Raw genomic sequence first — 21,187 nt, 5'->3', positions numbered from 1 at the left:
AGAAGGGCGCACGGGCTCTCATGAAATGAAGCAGGGGCACGGCCAGCCAGGATTGGGTTTTATACCTTTTCCACCCCTGGAAATGCGATTTTTCCTTAGTTTTTCATGGAGTGATCCTGAAAGCAAGGCACAACTTGTTGACTGTTTGACACTGTTTTCCTCAGCATCGGCGGAGATATTACTTTCTCAATAAGGACTTAAAACAAATCACAGCCTTTGGTACAGCACATACCTACTTATAAAGGGCATTTGCAGGGAAGTCAGAAAAATGGAACAGAACTTATTCATGTCCCAGTGCCAAAAACAGCGCGTGTTCTTCAACAGTGAGAGCAACTGAATTTCCCCCATCTCCCTCCCACCCCGAGCAAAACACTTGGACTGCTTATTAGCAGCTCTGGTTAACGTTTCCTTTCTGGCTGCTTAATCTTTCAAGAGATATTTTTTTTTAAATAAAAAAAAAAAAAAGACTGAAATAATGTCCAAATGATTTCCACCTCCCCTCCTCCTTTTTCCTGGCTTTGTTCAGTCTCATTATATTGCACATGATTTGAAGATAAACTTCTGGCTGCAAAGATGTTCCCTTCTACATAATGCACTTGTTAGAAAACACACACAGATAACGTGGCAAATATTTCATATATATATATATATATATGAAATATGAAATGGGTTTAACCGGGGAGGACAGACCCTCCGGTGGTCGGGTCCACAGCAGCATCAGTCATCGTGTCCGTGATTTTTGCCATTTCCTTGGAGACGTTTTATTTCTCAACACAGTCCTGAAGGTCTTAATTTTGAAACTTCTTCTGTTATCTGTTGGGCAGAGCAAAGAACCGCTTTTATGCACAGCCTGGTTTGGAAAACAAGCAACAGGTCATTAGTTTTTTTCAAGGCAAAGCAGAATAAATTTGGCACATTGGTCCCCTTCGACAACTTTGCATCCCCATTCCCCACAAACAAAAAAAGGGAAAATTTGCTAACTGAAATTGTTTAACGGACTAAATGCAACACAGTCTAAAGTGAGCTAAAGATAGAAAAAAGATTCATTAAATATAATCCAGTTATTAACTATTATCTCACATTAATGGCAAGTTCCAAATCCAATCCAGAATAATTAGCGCAAAGTGGGTTTTCCTCCTCATGTTTTTATTTTAATCAAGCTGGGTTTGTTCCAACCCGATACTCACATGACATTAAGCAATTGCTTGATCTTATAAATCTGATACAGGGGACGGCAGGAGCCGGGGCTGATCTGACACCCAGTGCTCGGACCACGGAGTTGCTCCTGCAGAGCTCAAACCTGAGACCCCATTTTCATGCAGGGATGGAGATGTCTAGCAAAGGGCAAAAAAAAAGCTCCCCCAACCTCTGCGGTGCCGGAGCTGCCGAGCCTCTGGAGTGCATAAAACCAGCTGGTATTGCAAGAGGTCAGCTTTGAAGCCTTATAACCCCACAGCATGAAGGGACTCATTCTGACTTCTATTTTAATACAGTGGGATGCTCTGCTCTGTCTTTAAGACACTGAAGCTCTTAGAAACTTCATGCGACTGCTTACATCCCTCGCGTTGTCAGAAATCATACGCTCTGCGCTTCGTTCATATGGCGACAATCGGAGCACCCCGCCTCCTGCCGCGCCGCATCCCGGGCGCTGCGCCCACCTGCGGATGGGGCACGGCCAAATTTCACCAGGGTTTAAGCCCTGCCGAAGTCAGTGGGAGTCACACACCCAAATTCTGGCCCTTTCATGGTGATTTTTCAAGTGGGAATTAGTAAAGCTTCCTATAGCGAGGTTCATTAACTGTATTAAAACCAGTGTGTGGTGCGCACTAATAAGATGAGCACTACGACCAAATCAGATTATGTGAGCCGGATGCTTCATTAGCAGCCGGTGATGAGACAAGGGTAGGAAGGATCTGTAATCATAGTTCAGAGCCCAGCCTAACGCACCGGGATCGAGCCCAGCTCATCCCCAAAAACGAGCCTATTTTCCCCAAAGGGAGAGTCGGGATGGAGATATGCAAGACGGGATAGGATCCATGCACCGAGGAGGGCGAGACCCGCTCTCTGGGTGTTGCAGGGACGATATTGCAGGGATGCCAAAAGCAGGCAGAGAGAGGAGAGAGGTGGGATTTCCCGCAAGAAGCAAAGATCCCCTTGCAAGGCAGCGTGGCACCCGGGGAAAATAGGCTACCAGAGGGGCTTAGTGCTCCTTGCAAGGGTCTCAGACCAGCTGGTTATTCAAGCACCGGCTTATCCTGAAGTGCCAGAAGGACTATTCATGGGCTTAAAGCTAACTGGGGTTTATGCTTTATTGGACTGGGCTTGCTGGGGGGGGGATTACACCCCCTTCCCGCCTGCCAGCAGGGAAGGCTCCTGCTTTTTTGCAAAGCAATGGTCAAGCTGCCGGGATCCTCAAGCATTGCTGGAGGCTTACACAAATAAAACCCAAATAGCACCTTCAGCCCGGCACGGCCCAGGAAATACCATCGGTTTGGCCGAGAAGGGGACGGCAGAGTTGGGGCTCCGCAGATTAAGTGGTAAATAACAATTTTCTCAAACCGGGCAAATAATCCAGTGCTTTGGGGTACCCTGGAGCCTTTTCAGGCTGTATCCTTGCCCTTGTAGAAAGAAACCCCAAATCCTCAGCCTAAGGATGACGTTATTTCACTGAATTCAGCAAGAACAGCAGTGGGAGTGAGAAGTCAGGAACATTCAGAAGATATTGCTGCTCTGGCTCCTGAAGGGATCCAGATGTATTCCCATCATATGGGGGTGATGAAATCCTCTCCACTCCAAGAGAATCAGAGGATATTAAACAGCAGCCACAAAAATTAGATGTTTTTAAATCGGCTGAGCCAAGTAACTTGTATCCAAGCATTCAGAGCTGGTGAAGCAGCTCGTGAGACTGCAAGTATTGAGTATCTCTTGAGCCCTGGACCTGTTGAAAATCCAGAGGACTGGAAAATAGCTCCTGTTGGGCCAATTTTTTAAGGGATAAACAAAGTGACCTGCAAAATTATGGGTCTGGCCATCTGTCGCTGATCCCAAACAATATGCTGGAATGGCTGAGAGTCTTAATACAGAATTAAAGAGGAAGATATAATTGATGCCAATCAACACAGGGTTAGGGAAAACAGATCTTATCGTATTAACTTGATATCTCTTCTTACCGAGTTGCACGTTTAGCTGATGAAGGTAAATGCATGTGTAATGCTCTCCTCTAAGGGAGCTGCATGACAGCTTGGTTAAGAAAATGGAGCAATAAAGCCAATTCCCAGGAGCTATCACAAGCTAGAAAACCAGCTGAACCCAGGTTGTGTTCACTGGTTGACGTCTCCTTGTGCTTGATTTGCTTTCTCAGAGCATTTTGCAACCAGGATGGGAGAGACCTTGCTGAAAGGTTTCCAGCCCCAGGAGAGAACAGACCAGGCTTGTTTCAGATGCAGCAGAAAGATTTCCTCCTTTAACTCGGAGGTTTCTGAAGTGCAGAATATCATCCAGGCACCTGAAGGTTAAAGCACAAGCACTGGGTGCCAGCATCCACCGATGCACGCACGGAGGTAGGAAACCCCTCCAGCCTGCAATGCTACACCCAGCTCACAGCAAACTCCTTTCACATCCCTCCTGCAAGCTCAAATTTGCAGCAGGCAGGTTCATCTTAAGCCCAAACTTCTTATGTCTCGTTTTCAACCTGCTGCAACAGCCTGAGGTTCAAATCGTTACCGAGCCACGGTGGCAGCTCCAAGCAGAGACCAGCGAGGAGGGAGAAGTGGGATTTCGACTATAAACGCACAGAGGTTTCAGGTGAAACAGGCCATAAGGATGGAAAAACAAGTTCAAAGATGCAGTGTGAAGAAACTGGAGGAGAGGAGGATGGTTATGGGAAGGGGAGCCATAGGGCAGAGCTGGCATCCCCGGGAAGCTGGGTGAAACCCTGGGCTTCCCTCCAGCTCGGGGAAATAACTGCAGTTAACGGGGTATTGGGAGGAGGGTTTGCAAGCTCTGCAAGCTTCAAGCAAGCTGAACTCCATAAAGCCTTTGGAGGATTCTTTACTTCTGGCTCTGTGTTTCAAAACTGCCTCTCCCTTCCACAGCGTGTTTCATTGCAAACACTTAACGATGCCGCTCAGTGTCATTTGCAGATGGGGAAACTGAGGCCCAGAGGAGCTGACCTGCCCAAAGCCACCCAGCAGGCCGACAGCAAACCCCCAGCAAACACCGCAGTGCTCCCATCCTCCAGGTCTGGGGTGCAGGGACACACATTTTCATGGACTAACAACCAAAATCCCCCCAAGCAGCACAGCATCACCCACCGCCCTGCACTGTACTCAGCTCCTGTATTGCAACCAAGCCAAATGGCAAGCTCATCTCTCTGCAAATGCAAAAAACACTTCGCAAAGCGTGTGTTCATCCTGTCCACGCTCCATTGCAATCTTTAGCTTCCCGTGAGAGCACGACCCCGAGCATGGACCCTGCTGCCAGCAGCCCCGCTCCCCCCGCAGAGGCTGAGCCTTTGGTGCTTCCACCGCCAATTGAACCATGACACAACCCCAAAGGATTTTCCGTATCTATCCATGACGGTGCTTCAGAGGAAGCAAAGCAAAGCAGCTGGTGCTGGTCAGCATCAAAATAAAACTGACTGCACTCTGCATCCTTGCCAGCGAGAGCAGAGATAGCCACTCGCTAATCTAGTCGTGCGAGCCGCCCATCCAAACCAAGTCTTCCCACCCAATATGTATTAAAGATGCTAAAAATGAAGTGCAACAACTGTAGAAAAGCAACAGACATGACAGAGCTTAAACATGCTCAGAAAAGCATCTGAATTACAAGTCTTAAGGAAATGAATCATTCCTAGACAAACCCAGCAGCGCACGCTGCCGTCTGCATCACTGAGCTGGGGGGTCTTAATATTAGTGTGCAGCACGGCTGGGTAAAGACTATTCTCATTATGAGTAGGGGAAGACCAGCGATCAGGAAGTATTTTGGCTACTCCCAACCCGAGCGACAAGCTGAACAAGATAGGAGACAGGTTTTAATTTACTTGAGCATGTCTTGGTTCATAAGAAAGAGAAAACTGACGGTGCCCTGCGGGGAGGTTCATGCGTGAAGGTTTCCCTGCCCTGCTGCAGAGCATCCTCAGTGCCAAAAATTCAGGCTCTGAGTGGTGATGAGACACAGACAGACCCTGAAACTTGGGGGTCTCATAAAGCAGCACCTTATTCGTGGAAGGAAAAGCACATGGGGGCTCAGAGGGGATTTTCTCTGAGCATTTTTGGCTGAGTTTCGCCAGCAGTGGGGATAAAAGGGCTCCAGCTACAAGGGCAGCGTGGGATCCTGCACGCATCCCTCTCCCGCACAGAGGACGGTTCTCACGAGCAAAAAATGGGATTCAGTTTTGCCGGTGACAAAAAGTAGGAGCCCTGACGCCTTCCCAGCGCAAAGCAGCAAACACGCGCCCCATCAGGTGGGATGAATATCGCTTTGACGGAGACACCATTACTCATTTTCCTGTTCGGGAAGCCAAGTTTGGGAGAAAAAGGTCTCGATTGTGTCCCAGACTCGACCACAGCGGAGCTGGGAGAGCTTCGGCTGGGGCAAGAGCCAGATGCTGCAGAAACAGGGCTGGGGCTGCTCTGCAGGGCTCCCCCCAGCAGCGAACGTGCCCCCCCCCGCCGTGCGATGGCTCTGCCCTACAGCAGGGCTGTACCCCCCTCCTCATGCCAGTCCTATTTCTGTCCTAAGAAAACCCTGTATCACCACCCCCCCAAAATGAAGCCAAAACCCCCCCACTGCCAGAGAAGTGATTCCCGGCCGGGATGAAGCACCTCAGGGCACCCACCCCGAAACATCCCCAAAATGTCCCCATCAGAGCGGTGATGGCCGCAGTCCCGCGGCTGTTTCCAAGGAAACCCTCCTGCCGGAGAAGCGCATCGCTCCAGCCCTCGCTGCTCAGTGCCTGACTCCCACCGCTGACACTGGGAGAGGACTCACACCACCCAGCACCCGCGACGCAGCACCCATCGGGCTCGCTCGGACCCGGTGGGTGCTGTGTTAGTGCAGCCTCTGCCATGTAAACAGCACTCGGGGAAACGGGGAAAGGCAGCAGCATCCCGTCCTTAACACATCCTCCAGCTATACAACACCCCCCAAAGTCGATCCAAGCACCCCATTCAGACTATGGGTGCAGACCCATAGCAGGGAAGGGTGCAGAAGAGCAGTACCGGCTCCATAGCAGTGAAGGAGACAATTTATAGGATATTGCCCTGCCCACAGCGTCCTATAATGTCCAGAAAGTCCCTATTTCCCTGCACCCATCGCCCATACGACCGCCTTTGCACGACGATGGCAGTGCTCTGGGCTCTCCTTCCCGGTACATGCAGCAATTGAGACAGAAGGGCAAAATGAGTCGCCTTTAAATCCTATTTGTCTGTTTGCACTCACAGGTTTGCAGTCTACTCAGAGATCACTTGTTAAAGCATTTAAAAATGGAAAAAAAAGGCCCTGTCTTCCATCAGGCTGCGACGGGAGCCTCCATGTGCTCTCACCAAGATATGCATATTTTAAAAGCTTGGCAGGAAGAGGGCTCCAAACTACACAACTAAACAGATTTCATGCAGAACGCTCTCCGTACACACCAACCGCTGCAAGAGACCCTTTCCCTGCGCTACAGCTCTGCCAGGAGAGACCCCTTCGCAGCCGATGAGCTCTGGATGGCTCCTTCCCGTCTGCTGGGGAAGCCACTTGTCCGCCCTTTGCCTCCACTTAACTGTCCATAAACTGGGGATTAAAAACAAAAAACGACTTCTTTTGTCAAGTGATGGAGTAGGAACAATTGCCCAGAAAGAAATTTAACCCTCCTGGAGGAAAGAGATATCCCCAGCCCTTGTTTGTGTCCACACGTGGGGTGGGATGGATACTGCTCTGCTCCTCTGGCCACCCCAAGCACCTGAAGGGCATCTATTGTGCTGGAGAACAAAAGAACCTTTTTAGATGAGTTCAGGCCTGAAAATACACAAAAAAAGGGCAAATAAGCAGGAGAAAAAGGTGACGGTGTCAGCGGAGGGGCCAGGGTTGGGGTTGCTGCATGTCCCCTGCATCCCCCGCTACCAAGGATGCGTCTGTCCCTGTTTTGAGGTGGCATCCAGAGCTGAAACAGGGGACGGTCCTAAAATACAAGCGAGGGAATGGGAAAGGAGCCTCGGAAAGGAGGTAGGAGGCTGTACAAGGCTCTGTATCACCCAGTGCCCCTATATAAACCAAATACAGAAAGCATCCGGGGAGGCAGCTACAGCCTCCCAGGGCTGCATCCCTGGGGCAGGAGCTGCCTGCTCCCATCCTTGCTCCCGTCCTTCGGTGCCAGCAGTGTCACTTAGTCTCTGAGACGACAGGTACGAAGGACGGGGGAGGAGGAGGACATTTCGGAGAGCATCCCTGCCACGCTGCACATTCAGACGACAAGCTGGGGAGTCCACGCCGGGGACTACCTAGGGACACAGCCTTTCCCCTGCTTGCTTTCTGTGCGATCTTAAATGTCAGCCAGCAGCTTTCGGTAATGCACTTTCCTCCATTTAATGTAATAAGCTGAGTCTAGGCAAACCCTTCGCCTTGCCTTGGGAAGGCTTTGCAGCAGGCTGCTAGACAGCAGGCAGGCAGCTCCGCTAATACTAATCTCCTAATGCTGCCCCCTCTAAGCACATTAGAAACAGTCGAGTCCAACACGCTGCAAAGGCTGAGGCTCATCTTTAACTCCCGAGTGACTGTTAAAACAGTCCTAAGTTCTAATAGGAGGCACATTGGAAGAGAGCAAAGTAAGTTAAATAAGCAGCTGGCTGCAAAGAGAGCAATCTTTCAGCGATCTCTCCAATTCCTGGCACAACGCACGCGGCAGCCAGTTTAAGAGAAGCCGTCAGACCGTGCAGCAACAGAAAGCATTTATCTCGCTGAACGGTACCTAACAAGACAGCGCAGAGGGAAGAGGCAGACAGAAATGGGGCAGAGCATCGAAAGGATATCCCCATTTTTCTGCGTATCTTAAAGACAGAGCAGCAGTGCTTTTATATTTTCCAGCGATACCATTCGGTACTGGAGCAAAACCGCCTTTCACTGCAGTGGATGAAGCGGTTTCCTTGCCACCTCTCCCATACAGCATCTTTTACTGTCAATAAAATCCATTTTAAATTATTCTGCCCCTGCAAAATAAGGTAGGGAGTAGTCAGGAAAGCAAACTAACAACCTGCAAGGTTTCTGCTTATTTTAGATGGCAGAGAAACCGAAAATTGTACTGTGCCGTTTCCAGGAGAACATGTGGTTTCCGCACCCCATGCAGCTGCCACAGGGAAAACGCAGACACAAAACTCATCTGCAAACTCTCCCGAGTGGGACTGTTTCCCCTGCTTTTAAACTCAAATCCTCCTTTTAGGAATAGGCACGCAGAAAAGCTTTAATAACAATAAAAAGTGAAAGCTCGTAGGCAGAAATGACATTTCAGCCTGCCTGTAGCCTGGGGAAAAGGCACGCTGCTGCGTTCCCAGTTATCCCGGACAAGGGATCCCAGGTTTGTTACCTCCCGCGATGCTCCAGAGCATCTCCCTAATAAAGATCCTCTGTTAGATCCTCAGCTGGTGAAAACTACGGTAGCTCCAATAAAGCTGTCACATACCATTAGCTAAGAAACTGCTCTGATGTTTTTCTTGGTTATAAGGGTTTTATTAGCTGGGGCTAAGGCAAGGCTGAGGGAGAGCGTTACAAACTGTCCTGATCCTTTTAAGTCTGGGTAAAATCCCAACTAAACTCCGATTTCGGCGTGGCCGGCATCTCTCAGGACAAATCCCCCTTTCCACGCACTTGGGAAACGTGCGACTTGCACAGGTTGGGGTCAAATCTCTCTTTGTCGTAAGAGGTATTTAACAGCATCCCTGTGCAGTTCACTACCTCGAAGGAATCTGGTTTCATTTAACGCAGCAAAACAGAGCCAAGGCACTCGAGGCTGAGCAGCCAGGCCCTGCCTTCAGCCTGCTTCGATGGCAGGGGTCGGACGGAAGCGTTAAACCGCTGCCAACAAGCCTTTTAGCACAGAATTGGAGAAATCCAGCTGCAAAAAAGCAGCAGGGTTTCCCTCCTATGCATAGCACTAAAAAGCAAAGTGAAAAGCAAATATAAGCAGAGGAGCTATAGGATGTTATCGCACTTTACCTAACATGCACAAAATACCTGAGAGCAGCAGGGTAAGCTGAAAAATAAAACTAAGTAGTGGAAAACACTAGGTTTGTCCCAAAAAAGCAGCGTTACCTTATGATGCATTAAAACTCTACCCTGTGCAAAGCTCACCTGATCCCATCAGATGTCCCGTGGCCCCTGGTGCTCACGTGAAGATGAAGCCGGTGTATTTTCCCCGGCGGGGTTTTGGTTACTTTTCAATCCTGCTCTTTATAGATGTGTCCCCCTTGTTTCAAAAAGCTGCCGGGGTTTTTCAGCCGAGCTTTCCCACTGGCTGCTCTAGTGCCGTTTCGCACTGGGTTTGGGGAAACCGCCGGGTTTCGTGCGGCGCAGGGGGAGCGCGGGGTCGTTGTCGGCGGAGCGGGCACTCGTGCTTGTAGGATGAGACTCCATCCCCAAATTTCACTGCCAAGGTGTGAGCTCCTCTGCGAGGGAGAGGTGGATTTGTGGTGCGCTTATTGCCTACGGGTGCTTTATTCGGCACAGGGGAAGCCGCGGGGGGGGGGAACGTAGCCTGGGAAGGGGGTGCCGGGATGGGGTCACATAGCGGGGCAGAGCCGCGGTGTCCTGCGGGATGACGGGGCTGGAACCATCTGGAAAGGTTTTTTGCGGGAAGAGCAAGGACCAAGGGGGAAGGGAGAAGGGATGCCATGACAACCTTTAGGGGTTTCCCAGGAAACCAGGGTCGCCATGGCAACTGCATCACTCCGGTCTGAATTAGTGACTTCCGCTGGAAGGCGTGTTCGCCACTTTAATCTTCTTGCGATAAGTGGCTGCATCTCTCCCAAATGCATTGCAAAAAAAGGAGGAAATATCCCTTTGTCTCCAGCTGGGTGGGTTTGAGGCTGCCCAGCCACGGCGAGGAGCCCGTCACGGATCCTGCATCCCCCGGTCCACGCCGGCATCGCTCCCCGCACACTGTCGGCTCCTGAAACCATTCCATTTTGCCTTTCGCCTCCCTCCTCCCCGCACAGAGACCCGCTGCACAGCCACAAATTTGTCGTTGGATGAAATAATGCCATAGGGTTGCAGGGGAAGGGAATTAAGAATAGAAAACGAGGGCTTTTTTTTTTTTTTCCTATTTAAATCAGCATTGATTGCACTTGGTCTCTGACCAGATCAGAATTTCATAAATGTTCTACCGGGGGAGAAAAGGGAATCTGTGATGTGCCCATAATGGCACACCACATGTTTCAATATTAAGCATCATTTAACAATGCGGTAACACTGACTCTCTGCAAAATTAAATGGTTATTTCCCCCCAACCCCCTTCCAGTACTCTCTGCAACATGTTTTCCTCATCTCCCCACCCAATCCGGGGTTGTTAATCCAACAAGTGAGCTTATGTGATGGAAGGGAAATCGGCTACACGCTGCCTTTAGGGAAGGGGGGTGGAAAAAATCAGGAGCAAAGCAAGAGGTCCCCAAAAACAAGAAAACAAAAGCAGCCCTGCAACACGTTGCAGAACAGACACCTGTTTCAACGGTGAGTGTGTTTTGTCTTCATCTTCCTTCTCTTTACCCTTTAGCCGTCCTCTTCTTCGGAGAATTTTAAATCCTTTTTTTGGATCTTTAGAAAGGAAGGATCTAAAAAAATAAACGTATAAAAACGAGGGCACACACAGACCGACGATGGTGCATGTTCCACACAATACCGAGTACACAGTCACTTTGCATTATTATTGTTATTATTATTTTTTACCGCATCCTCAGATTCTGTTGCTGTTTGTTTGGTTTTGTTTTTTTAAACATCCGTAAAGATCTTTTTGATGTTCACACAGTTGGGATTGTTTGTGGTTGTGCAGTTGCCTGTCTTAAAGGCAGCCTGTTTGAATGCACTGTGGTTGATTCCCCCTTCCTCGATCACCATGTACTCAGACTTGCTGAGGGTGGAATTGCTGCGAGCCTTCCTCATCTCCTCGCTGGACGAGAGGTGCTGGCAGCTCCCGACGTGCATGTATTGGGCTTGCTCCTCACCTTCAGTCTCCCGGTGGTAGAAATAGTTGAAATTGGAGACTATCACGGGCACGGGGAGGGCGATGGTTAGCACCCCTGCGATGGCACAGAGAGAGCCCACAATCTTGCCCCCAATGGTGATGGGGTGCATGTCCCCGTAGCCCACTGTGGTCATGGTCACCACCGCCCACCAGAAGGCATCAGGGATGCTACTGAAACCTGAACTGGGGTCATCGGCTTCTGCGAAGTAGACGGCACTGGAGAAGAGGATGACGCCGATGAAGAGGAAGAAGATGAGCAAACCCAGCTCCCGCATGCTGGCCTTGAGGGTCTGCCCCAGGATCTGCAGCCCCTTGGAGTGCCGGGAGAGCTTGAAGATACGGAAGACCCTGACCAGCCGGATGACTCTGAGGATGGCTAAGGACATGGCTTGCTGGCCATTGCCTTGCCTCTCAGCCAGCTCGGTGCCCAGCGTGATGAAGTAGGGAATGATGGCCACAATGTCAATGATGTTCATGATGTTCTTGGAGAAGGTGGCCTTGCTGGGGCAGGCAAAGAAGCGGACCAGCAGCTCGAAGGAGAACCAGATGATGCACAAAGTCTCCACCACAAAGAAAGGGTCGGTGAAGGACGACACCATGGAAGTAGCCGAGGACGAGGAGTTGGTGAAGACATCAGGTGGAAGAGGGCCACCGCCCGTCCCGAAGGTCCCCCCAGTTCCTTCATAGTCGTGGTCATCCCTGAATTCAGGCAGGGTCTCCAGACAGAAGATGACAATAGAGATAAGGATGACCAGGACAGAGACTATGGCAATGCCTCGGGCCGGCCCAGAGCTCTCAGGGTACTCAAAGAGGAGCCACACTTGGCGTTGAAACTCCTTGTCAGGAAGCGGCCGCTGCTCCTCCCGAATGAAACCCTCATCCTCCCGAAACTTCTCCATGGCCTCCTCCCCTAGCTGGTAGAAGCGGATCTCCTCAGAGAAGATATCGATGGGGACGTTGACGGGTCGCCGGATGCGCCCACCCGACTGGTAGTAGTAGAGAATGGCGTCGAAGCTGGGACGGTTACGGTCGAAAAAATACTCGTTGCGGAGGGGGTCGAAGTAGCGCATCCTCTTGCGTGGGTCCCCCAGCAGCGTCTCGGGGAATTGAGCCAGCGTCTTCAGCTGGGTCTCGAACCGTAACCCCGAGATGTTGATCACCACCCGCTCGCAGCACTCGTGCTCCCCACCGCCCGCGGGCTGGCCGGCGGGGACAGCGGCCGGAGTCGGGGGGTGTTCGTAGCGGTCCCCCCCGAGCAAAGGATGAGGATGCTGTGGCTCTTCCAGCAAAGGGTCTCCGCCGCCCCCCACCACGGTCATGCTGCCTTCCTCCCCTTCTTCGCCCTCTTCCTCCTCTTGGTCGGGGACCGGCTGGGGGGCGGCGGGGGGCAGCTGCTCGGTGTAGCCCAGGTTGTGGTGGCTGCTGGTCGAGCTGCCCCGCGGATGCCGGCTGGCAGAGGAGGCAGCCGGAGAGTAGAGCAAGCTCCGGCGCTCGTCCATAAAGGTGTGGGGCGGAAGGGGAAGGGGGGGGGAGGATCGGAGAGGCGGCAGCCGAAGCCTCTTCTTCCTCCTCTTCCTCCTCCTCCGGGCGGAGAGGGAGAAACAGCCGCCCAACTCCTCCAGCGGCTGCCGCTGCTCTGAAGAGCTGAGGCTCTTCTCAAAAAATCCGCCCCCAGCCCTGGCACCGCCTCGCTCAGTCACCGCTCCCGGAGACACCCACCAGCACCCCCGGCCCTGCCCCGCAGCCCCCAGCCCGCTGCGGGCATCCCCTCCCCTGCCCCAGCCCGGGGGGGACCCCGATCCGTACCCCCACCCAGCGACACGCCGAGGGGCTTCGGTCCCCTCCCGGGGAGCATCCTTTGATGCTCAGCGGGTCGCAAGCGGGGAGAGTTTTTTCCTGGCACGAACCGCTGCCTTAGAAAGAGTTTTTCTGCCCTTCCCCTGGGAAAGCGAAATGTAATTTTTATTATTAATTTCGGGGTTTGCCTGTTTGTTTCAAGTCACCGTTTCAAGCCGCGGCGGGGCTGTGGGTAATGGAAAGCAGACAGCGGCGGCCGGAGCTGCCAACAGTTGTTTTGAATCAGCGTTTCGGCTAAAGTGCTGGGGATTTTTTTTTTTTCTGTATAGACGAGGGAGCGTGTGCATGTGCTTGTGCATGTGTCTGTGTGCACACGTGTGTGTGTGCATGTGTGCGCTTGCACACGCGTGTGTGTGTGTGCGTGTGCATCCCCCCAGCAAAATAAATGGAGACGTGAAGCTGAGCCAGCCCTTGACCAAGGCAGTTTCAGTCTGACCCCAAATCTGCATTTCAGACTTTCCTACAAGAAAGCCAAAAGGCTTCAAATTTTTTTTTTTTCTCCCTTCAATTGATCTTCTGCAAATAGTTCAATTTTGGTCAAATGGGATTTTTTTAAGGTGAAAGCCTCCTCTGCAGGAGCCCAGCGCTGGAAAACGCTCTGTCCCCAGGAGATCTGCATCAGGGACAACCTCTGATCTCTGCACCCAGCTGTGCCCCCCCCTCAGCCTCCTCATGGGTCCTCGTTTTCCCAACCCCCCCCCAACAGCAGAAGTGCTTTAATCCCCAGCCACGTGCCAAGTGGGGGTTAGGCAATTCAGGGAGTTCCCGGCTCGGGAAAGAACCAGACCACGAGGGTCGGGGAGAGGCAAGAAGGGCGACCGCGCTGCCGTTTCCACGCCGGCCGGGTGGTCCCGCCGCGATGGAGGTTAAATCCCCTCCACCAGCCCCACTTTAGCTCATCACTGTGGTTATTTTTAACCAGCACAGCCTCCAGAAGGTAGGGAGAAAAACAGATGAAAAGATCAAACTTATTTATGCTTGAAATTAGAAACAAGCTGTACAAAATATACAAACCTAGAGGGGGAAAACAACAATAAATATTGGTGTAAGAGCTGACTCCAGACTGTAAATGGCAGACTAAAACTGTGGACGAGGTCTGAGCGAGCCAAGCCCGCCTTCCTCTTTGCTGACAGAGGGGAGAAAACCCTCTGCCATCAGAAATCAGGGGGGTTCCCTGGGGAATGAGCCCCAGCGAGGTCCAGCGGATGAAAAGGTGGACCTGGCTGTGGGACCCAACCCAACACAGCCACAGGTGAGCTGCCTGCTCTGCCTCCATCTCCACCAACCTCCCGGTGCTGGTATGGCCAACGCTGGGTTTTTCATACCAGGCGGCAGCTCGGTGTGGCCACTGGAAGACATTCACACATGATCACACGCAGGGACGCTTGTCTCCGGGCCGTGTCACCTTGCCCCAGACTTGGACACATGTCCCTTTGTTGCCACCTTCACCCTTGGCTCTAAGCCCCGCTTTTGAGTCCCGTTTTGCTTGAGGTTGCAGATCTCCTGGGATGAGGGAGTTGGGGCAATGGGTCCCCTATCTTGCCCCCCCCCCATCATTCCTACAGCAACTAATAGTGCTAATCAGCAACATGCTCCCAGCAAGAGCATCCACTCCTCCTTTCCAACACGCAGCATCTCCCAGCCATCCCAAACCTCAGATAAAGCAAGAAGCAAAGCCCTGGTGCATCATTAACCCTTGAGCTGCCCACGTTGCTTGTAGGTTGAGAAAAATTCCTGGAAACAACAGTTCACATCCAAGTTTGAGAATCTATTTTCTGCAGGTTTCATGATCATGAAATAACCATCATCTGCTCACTACATACATGTGTGTAGCACTTCAAGACTTGTCTGGCTCATCTCTTTCCTCTGCTAGGATTTCTGCCAATAAATCACTGTCATCTGGTCTAAGGCAAACAAACAAGGCTGCTTCAAACCATAAACATTTATTGATGACAAAAGGCTTGAGGCAACAAGGCGTAACTTCCATAACTGCAACAGTTTAATCTGGATCTCAGTCAGGGGCAAACTGTTCGAAAATTATTGAGAGCGCCACAGACCTTTGGGATGCTGCTAGGAAAAGCCCTTCCCTTAAAACCAGGAGGATTAAGCTGTTACCCCCGCCCCCATCAGCTGCAACACAGCAGCAGACATTAACCCTTGAGCTCCAGGCAGCTTTGCTCCAGCATCACGCTGGCTCAAAGGATTTCGCCGCGGGCTACAGCCTGGTGGCCCCAGGCACCATGTGGCCTCCTGGCCCTATTTACTCCTCAGCTGCTTCCACATAATCCTATCAAAGCCAATTAAGCTGTGCTAGGTGAGCAGCATCGCTGCAGGCAGAGCGGCCGGAGGGGCAGATCACCTCCTCCCCAGCAAAGTCCCCTCAGCTCCTCCCTTCTCGTGGGGTCCCCAGCCAAGGCTTGGTTCAGCATCGGGGATACAGCAATAGCATCACCTCCTGCTTGGCATCAGCCACCGCCAGCCCCACACGTGTTCCCTGGAGGGGTTTGCATACAGGCACTGCACCAAGACCATAATTTGTCAAGCAGCAACAGAGGTGGCCTAGGTCACGTCCCAAAACCAGGAGGTCTGAGCACAAGGGCAAAGGCAGGGGGGCCGTTTGGGTCCGGGACAACCAGCGCTAATAAAAGCCCAGGGGAAGGGACATCTCTGCGATGTCCGATCCGGCCAGCACTGTGCAAGGTACAGCATCGAACCCACTCCTCGAGACTGTGGCTTTTATGTCTAATGCAAAATGTCCCAGTCCTCCCTCTGCAAGTTTCCTTCTGCTTTTCCATCCAGCTCTTCTGAGGCATCTGGTCTCAACAAATTTAATTTTATTCCTAACGGCCATTTAAGAAATCCCCCTGTGCAATGATCCACAGGCTGACCTATAATATCAGATGCATTTTCTGCAAAGAAGCAGAGCATCACTCTTGTCCTCCTTTAACGGCCTTCTCAGGATGGATTTCCAAGCACAGGGGACACACAGCTTCCCCATTCCCACAGCCAGACCCAGACCACGAGGGGAACCACCCCGGCAACCCTCCCCAGGGGGACATGGGCTGCACAAAACATCTCAGGACCTTCACCCCGACCCTCAGCTATTCCCCAGCATGGGGCTGCCTTAGCACGCTGCTTCCACCTGGAAATTTTGCTGCCTCCTTGCCCCCGTCGCCTCTCAAGCAGCCTTTTGGGGTTGTCCTTCTCCTACCAAAATCCTCCTCATCCCCTGTTAGCACCTGGCAGCTGCGCAGAGAGGTACGGCATCCAGCCCGGCTGCTGCAGCGAGCAGGATCTCACCCGCTCTCCCCTCCCTCGGGCTCTCCCCTCCCTCATGTTTGAATGGGAACCCTGCCTCCATTGATAAATCTGGGACAAATCTGCTATTCTTTATTTTGGAGGATCAGAAACCTCTCAGTGCAAACGCTGTTACAATAATACCTTAATGCATTGTAAATGTATTGTCTCTCCTCCCACAGCGGGGAACGCGCAAAGCCCCAACTGCTACATCAAGGCAGTGCAGTATTAACTCGCTGGCGAGGTTTCTCATGTCATCTCAGAAACATGAGCTCTACCTCTGCCGCTCATAACGTGGACAAACGTTACAGATAAAGGCTCGAGGTTGTCACTAATCACTGCCTGAAACCTTCGCAGACAGGACTGCAGAGGACCGTTGCCATCAGGCAGACAGCAGCATCAACCCAACTTTTCAAGATTAACTTGGAGCAATCCATACATTATACAGCTAAAACATACATTATACAGCTAAAACAGATGAACGGATGCTCTAACCCTGCTCTGCTTAGCTTGCTTCACCCAGGTTCAGCTGCTTGCCCTCCCTGTAACCTTCAACTAGTTCTTCCCTGCCAGATTATCCCTGATTTAATTGTGATTATTTGCTCGGCAAGTGGGGAGTAAGTTGTACAATGCGACCTCTGGCTCCAGACTGAGCAGTCCTGCCATCCTCACCTTCTCCCCTGTGGAGACAGGAGGTGGGAGCATCCCCGCAGTCCCTGAGGCTCACACCCTTCCAGGAGAGCCATGCTGTTATCCCAACGGACACCGAGATGGGGTGACTGACCCCATTCCCAGAAATCAGGCATCCCATTTCATCTCCTCATCAAGCCTCAAAAGCCTCAGATGAAGGTAACACCTCTGGGGTAACAGCTGGGGTAAGACAAATTCTCTGCCGATGCCACCCAGGGAGGCAGCAGGAGGGATGGGAAATGCATCTTGATTTCCCAGGATGAATTTAGTGCTCTAACTCTGGAGCACACAGTCCCTATTCCTGTCCTTGTCTTAGTCAGACTCTGGGTGTAACTCAGTCGTGGAGTGAATCTTTCAATCTCTCCGTGCCTCAGTTTCTCATCTGTACATTAAGAGAATATTTCTCGCCTCCCACCTAGAGTCTATTTAAATCCTACACCAGAAGCGTTTCACTGTGCTCATGGTTGCAGAAAATGAGAAAGATACTGAAATTTGGAAGAGGGAGGAAAATTCAACGCTGTCTAAATACTGCGGCTTGCTTAGCCCTCAGCACAGGTGAAGAGCATCGCTGTGAGCTCCATAGGGATAACTGATGCCTCTCTTTCTTTAACAGATTATTTAGCACCAAGCACAACAGGACCCCGAACTCCCTGGGGTCCTCTCCAACTGCTGCAGTCCAGCTACCGAAGGCAGCACGTCTTTAGAGAACAGTCATTACTGCTAATAGATGGGGGGAAGTGAAAATTGAACCGCTAACCCAAAATAACTGAGCATGGACAGGAGCTATTTTTCACATTTTTTTTCACGATGCTGTGGATTTAGCAAGAGTATTACGTGGCCAGCAAAGAACAAGATTTGGTGGCTAAAAAAGATCAGCCAAGTTGCTCTGCATCGCTCGGTTATTTCACTCGGTGACTCCGTCGGCTTTAACGGAGCTGCCTGAGCTAAATCCCATCCAACCCTTTGGGGATCTAGGGGTTACAACTCAGGATATAGTTAGACCTATTTTAATATCCTAAAAATGTGATTAACTGGGTGGGATTATGGTGGCCAAACAATGTTAAAGCAAATTCCACTGTAATGGGGATCATGTTCCAAGGCCTTCACAATGACAGCAAAATGATACCCAGCGACTTCTTACGCAGCTCCTGTTGCACACCATTATTTGGTCATTAAGATATAAGATTACATTGACAAAGCAATTTAACCACAAATCCAGGGAGACAACGGGGCAACGTTACTGTGTTTTCATTACGAAGGTAAAAATGTCTGTGGGAGTTGCAGACGACCTCCATTTCAGCAATGGGGAGGAGGAAAGCCAGGGGACTCCTCAGGGACTCGAGGCGATGCCAGGAGAGCATCGGTGCCGAGTCAGACCCAGCCTCGGCGTAAAGATGCGAAAACCCCGATTTCTGGCAGCAAAAAGCATCGCACGGGTGAGGAGTGACTGCTCGCCCCCTGAAAAATTTATTCCACGGATGTCACTTCTGTTGGGGGTTGGTGACAGCCACCCAGCGAGGTGGCACGAGGCAAGGCGCAGCCTTCGCAGCCTCCTTAAGCCGAGCGAAGCGCAATGCCATCCCATGGCAGCGAAAACTCTCGATATCAGCCCCTACAACCAAACCCAGCAACTGCTCTCCGTCTAAATGGATGTGGTCAGAGCAGTTTTCCCTAAAATACAGGATCAGTCTCTTCACGATAGTATTTTAGGTTGCATTTTCAGAGGATGCTCAAGGTATTCAGGGTGAATTGGTGCCTAACTCCCTTCAGCTGCACAAACAACTCTGTTTTTAAGTAATATGATTTTGCTTTGCACAGAAATACTGGAGAATCTGTAAGTCACCTTTATGCCACAAAGCATCCCTTGTACAGGCTAAAATGTTTATTTTTAGAATGCGAACTCTTCACCTTTTTCCCACTTTTTAGCCAGTTATATTCAGAAAAATAAATTGCATCACAGAAATGAAGCAATTTTTCCTGTGTTGGGTAGCTGGGACGGGAGCTGCCTCAACCCTCCCCTGCCCTGGCACCAGGCACCGGGGCCTCCCAGCAATTAGATCAGTGGGAGCTGGGCAAGGAAGAGATTTATCAAGGGCGCTGAGCTGTCTCGCGCGAGCACAGGATCCCCGAGACAGCCGCTGTGCCGCCTGGAAAGCAGGCAAGGACTTTCAAACCGTGTTTTGTCTCTTGGATTCCTCCGCCTTTCTCCAGTCCTCCCAATTTTTCCGTGACTTTTCATTTGCTAGTTCAGTGAACATCGTATTAGAAAGGAGAGAGATGAAATCTGAGCTTGCAGGAGTTTGATCGACACAGTCCGGGAGCAAATAACGAGGGATGAGGCATTGCCATCACGTTGTATTCAAGTGGGACACGACTTCCATCAGCCACACGTCTTTGACGTCGTTGGGGAAGAGCCATCATTTAGCAAATTTGGTGTCAGTAAGGAGCTAGCATGAGGAACGCAAGCATCAATACATTCAGCTTGGGGACAAGCCAGCTCTTGGAGAACCAGGCTTGTCCCCCAGAGCATCCCAGTACCCTAAGGGCTAGCAGGACTCGGGGAGCCTGACCCAGCTCTGGGTACCTACAGCCCCCATGCGACTATGCGAACCCAAAAAAACAAAGCGAGGAAACTCTCTGGTTTCCACAGAAATCCCACAACAGCTTTTGCCGGAAGGGAAACTGCTGGTGGTTAAAATGGGGAACACGTTGGGTAGGGAAGAGCCAAGAGGGGACAGAAAAACCCTTTCGTAGCTCATTGTGTTTCGCCTTCTAACAAACACAGAAGCAAACTCGCTGTGGTATAATTATTCTGAAGCCATCAAACTTCTATTAGAGTTTGATAAAGTCATGGAAAGAAACAGGGCAACGGCTGCCCGGCTGCAATTAGAGCCGCGTTACAAAGACAAGGATGCTCCAGCGGGCTGCATCCCCCAGCGACACGGTCCTCGGGCTTTTAGTCTCAAAGGAAATGGCTAAAAAGAAAATTAAAACTTGCACAGGTCACCAGGCAAAACACATTAGTGCAGCCCTGGCTTCCTGGCTTAAGTTAGTTAGTTCATGTTTGTACAGTGCTTTGAAACAAAAAAAAAAACCCCATGCGTTAAGTGCTAATATTGTCATCATTCACTTTCTAGCTGGCAATCCAGGGGAAATTCTCTTCTGCCTGAAGGCCCTTCTGTCTGTCCTCCCCATCTTCACGGTGAGTTTAACCCTCAATCACCGGTGCTGGGACGTAGTTTGTTATAAAAAGCCCTCCCTCAGCTTTACCATTATTATATGGGGGGTATTTTCTGCAGGGGAGACGCATTTGCACAGGGCTTGCAGTTTTCAAACACAGGCAGTAAGTTTGTTTGGGTTTAGCTGTCACAGCAGGATGCTGGTAGATCTGCGTTTAGCTGCAACATCTGGATGCTGGCAGATCTGCAAAGCCTGCAGGTAAGGCTGGAGCTCCTTAACGCTTCCCAGCCATTAGGCAAAGGCTTCATTTCTAGCTGGGAAACCCAAACCAGCAAAAATTCAGAGCAGAGGAATTTGTGCAGCATCACAGGGAGTCTGCAGGAGAGCTCGAAGACCCGAGCTCTGCAGCAAAACTGTGTGATTTATTTTTAAGCATATTTCCTGCTTTTTAGCTACAGCGCTTCCTTCTCCGGGATCCCCCTTCTTGCACAGCCCGTTTCTGAGAAACTCTGAAAACCCGCTCAGAAATCCCCTTGTATCATGGGGTGTTTGCAAGGAAGAACGCACCAAAAACGGGGTGAGGGGCAGCAGATGAGTCGCTTTTTTGTCTTCTTAAGCCCTCTCATTGGGACCAAGGGGTGTGACGCTGGGAGCTGGGTGATGGGTGACACAGTCCTGCCAGGAGATCACTCACGGGTGCCACAGGGACCGTGTTCGTTTTGCCGACCGACGGACTTTTTGGCAAGAGCTAGTAATAACGAACGAGATCTGCTAACAACTAACGCAAGATTCTCTCAAATGACTTTTCTTACGCAACCTCCAAAGCAAAAGTAAAAGCCACCACGTTCTTCTTTTCCATTTCTCTAAGCCCAAAATGACAATATAACCAATTTGGGGATGTTTTCTTTGGATGGGGGGGGTGGGGGCTTCCTGAAGCCTGGCTTTTTTTTT

At 51.0% G+C, this 21,187-nt stretch overlaps 1 protein-coding gene across 1 annotated transcript; it reads right to left on the bottom strand.

Moving 5' to 3' along the window:
* Nucleotides 1–418: 418 nt before the first annotated feature.
* On the bottom strand, nt 419–12,811 carry KCNA3 (potassium voltage-gated channel subfamily A member 3). Its single transcript, XM_076358111.1, has 2 exons — nt 9,328–12,811; nt 419–813 (listed from the first exon to the last, which is right to left on the bottom strand). Exon 1 carries the CDS (start codon nt 12,709–12,711, stop codon nt 10,960–10,962), a length of 1,752 nt encoding a protein of 583 aa, XP_076214226.1. The 5' UTR covers nt 12,712–12,811; the 3' UTR covers nt 419–813; nt 9,328–10,959.
* Between the last annotated feature and the right edge of the window lie 8,376 nt (nt 12,812–21,187).

This window comes from Aptenodytes patagonicus, chromosome 22 (genome assembly GCF_965638725.1).
Source record: "Aptenodytes patagonicus chromosome 22, bAptPat1.pri.cur, whole genome shotgun sequence".
Lineage (NCBI taxonomy): Eukaryota > Metazoa > Chordata > Aves > Sphenisciformes > Spheniscidae > Aptenodytes > Aptenodytes patagonicus.
This window is presented reverse-complemented; position numbering and strand designations above follow the sequence as displayed.

What these genes read in the sequence shown, in the direction of transcription:
- KCNA3 (XM_076358111.1), bottom strand. Translation starts at nt 12,711, where the DNA reads ATGGACGAGCGCCGGAGCTTGCTCTACTCTCCGGCTGCCTCCTCTGCC.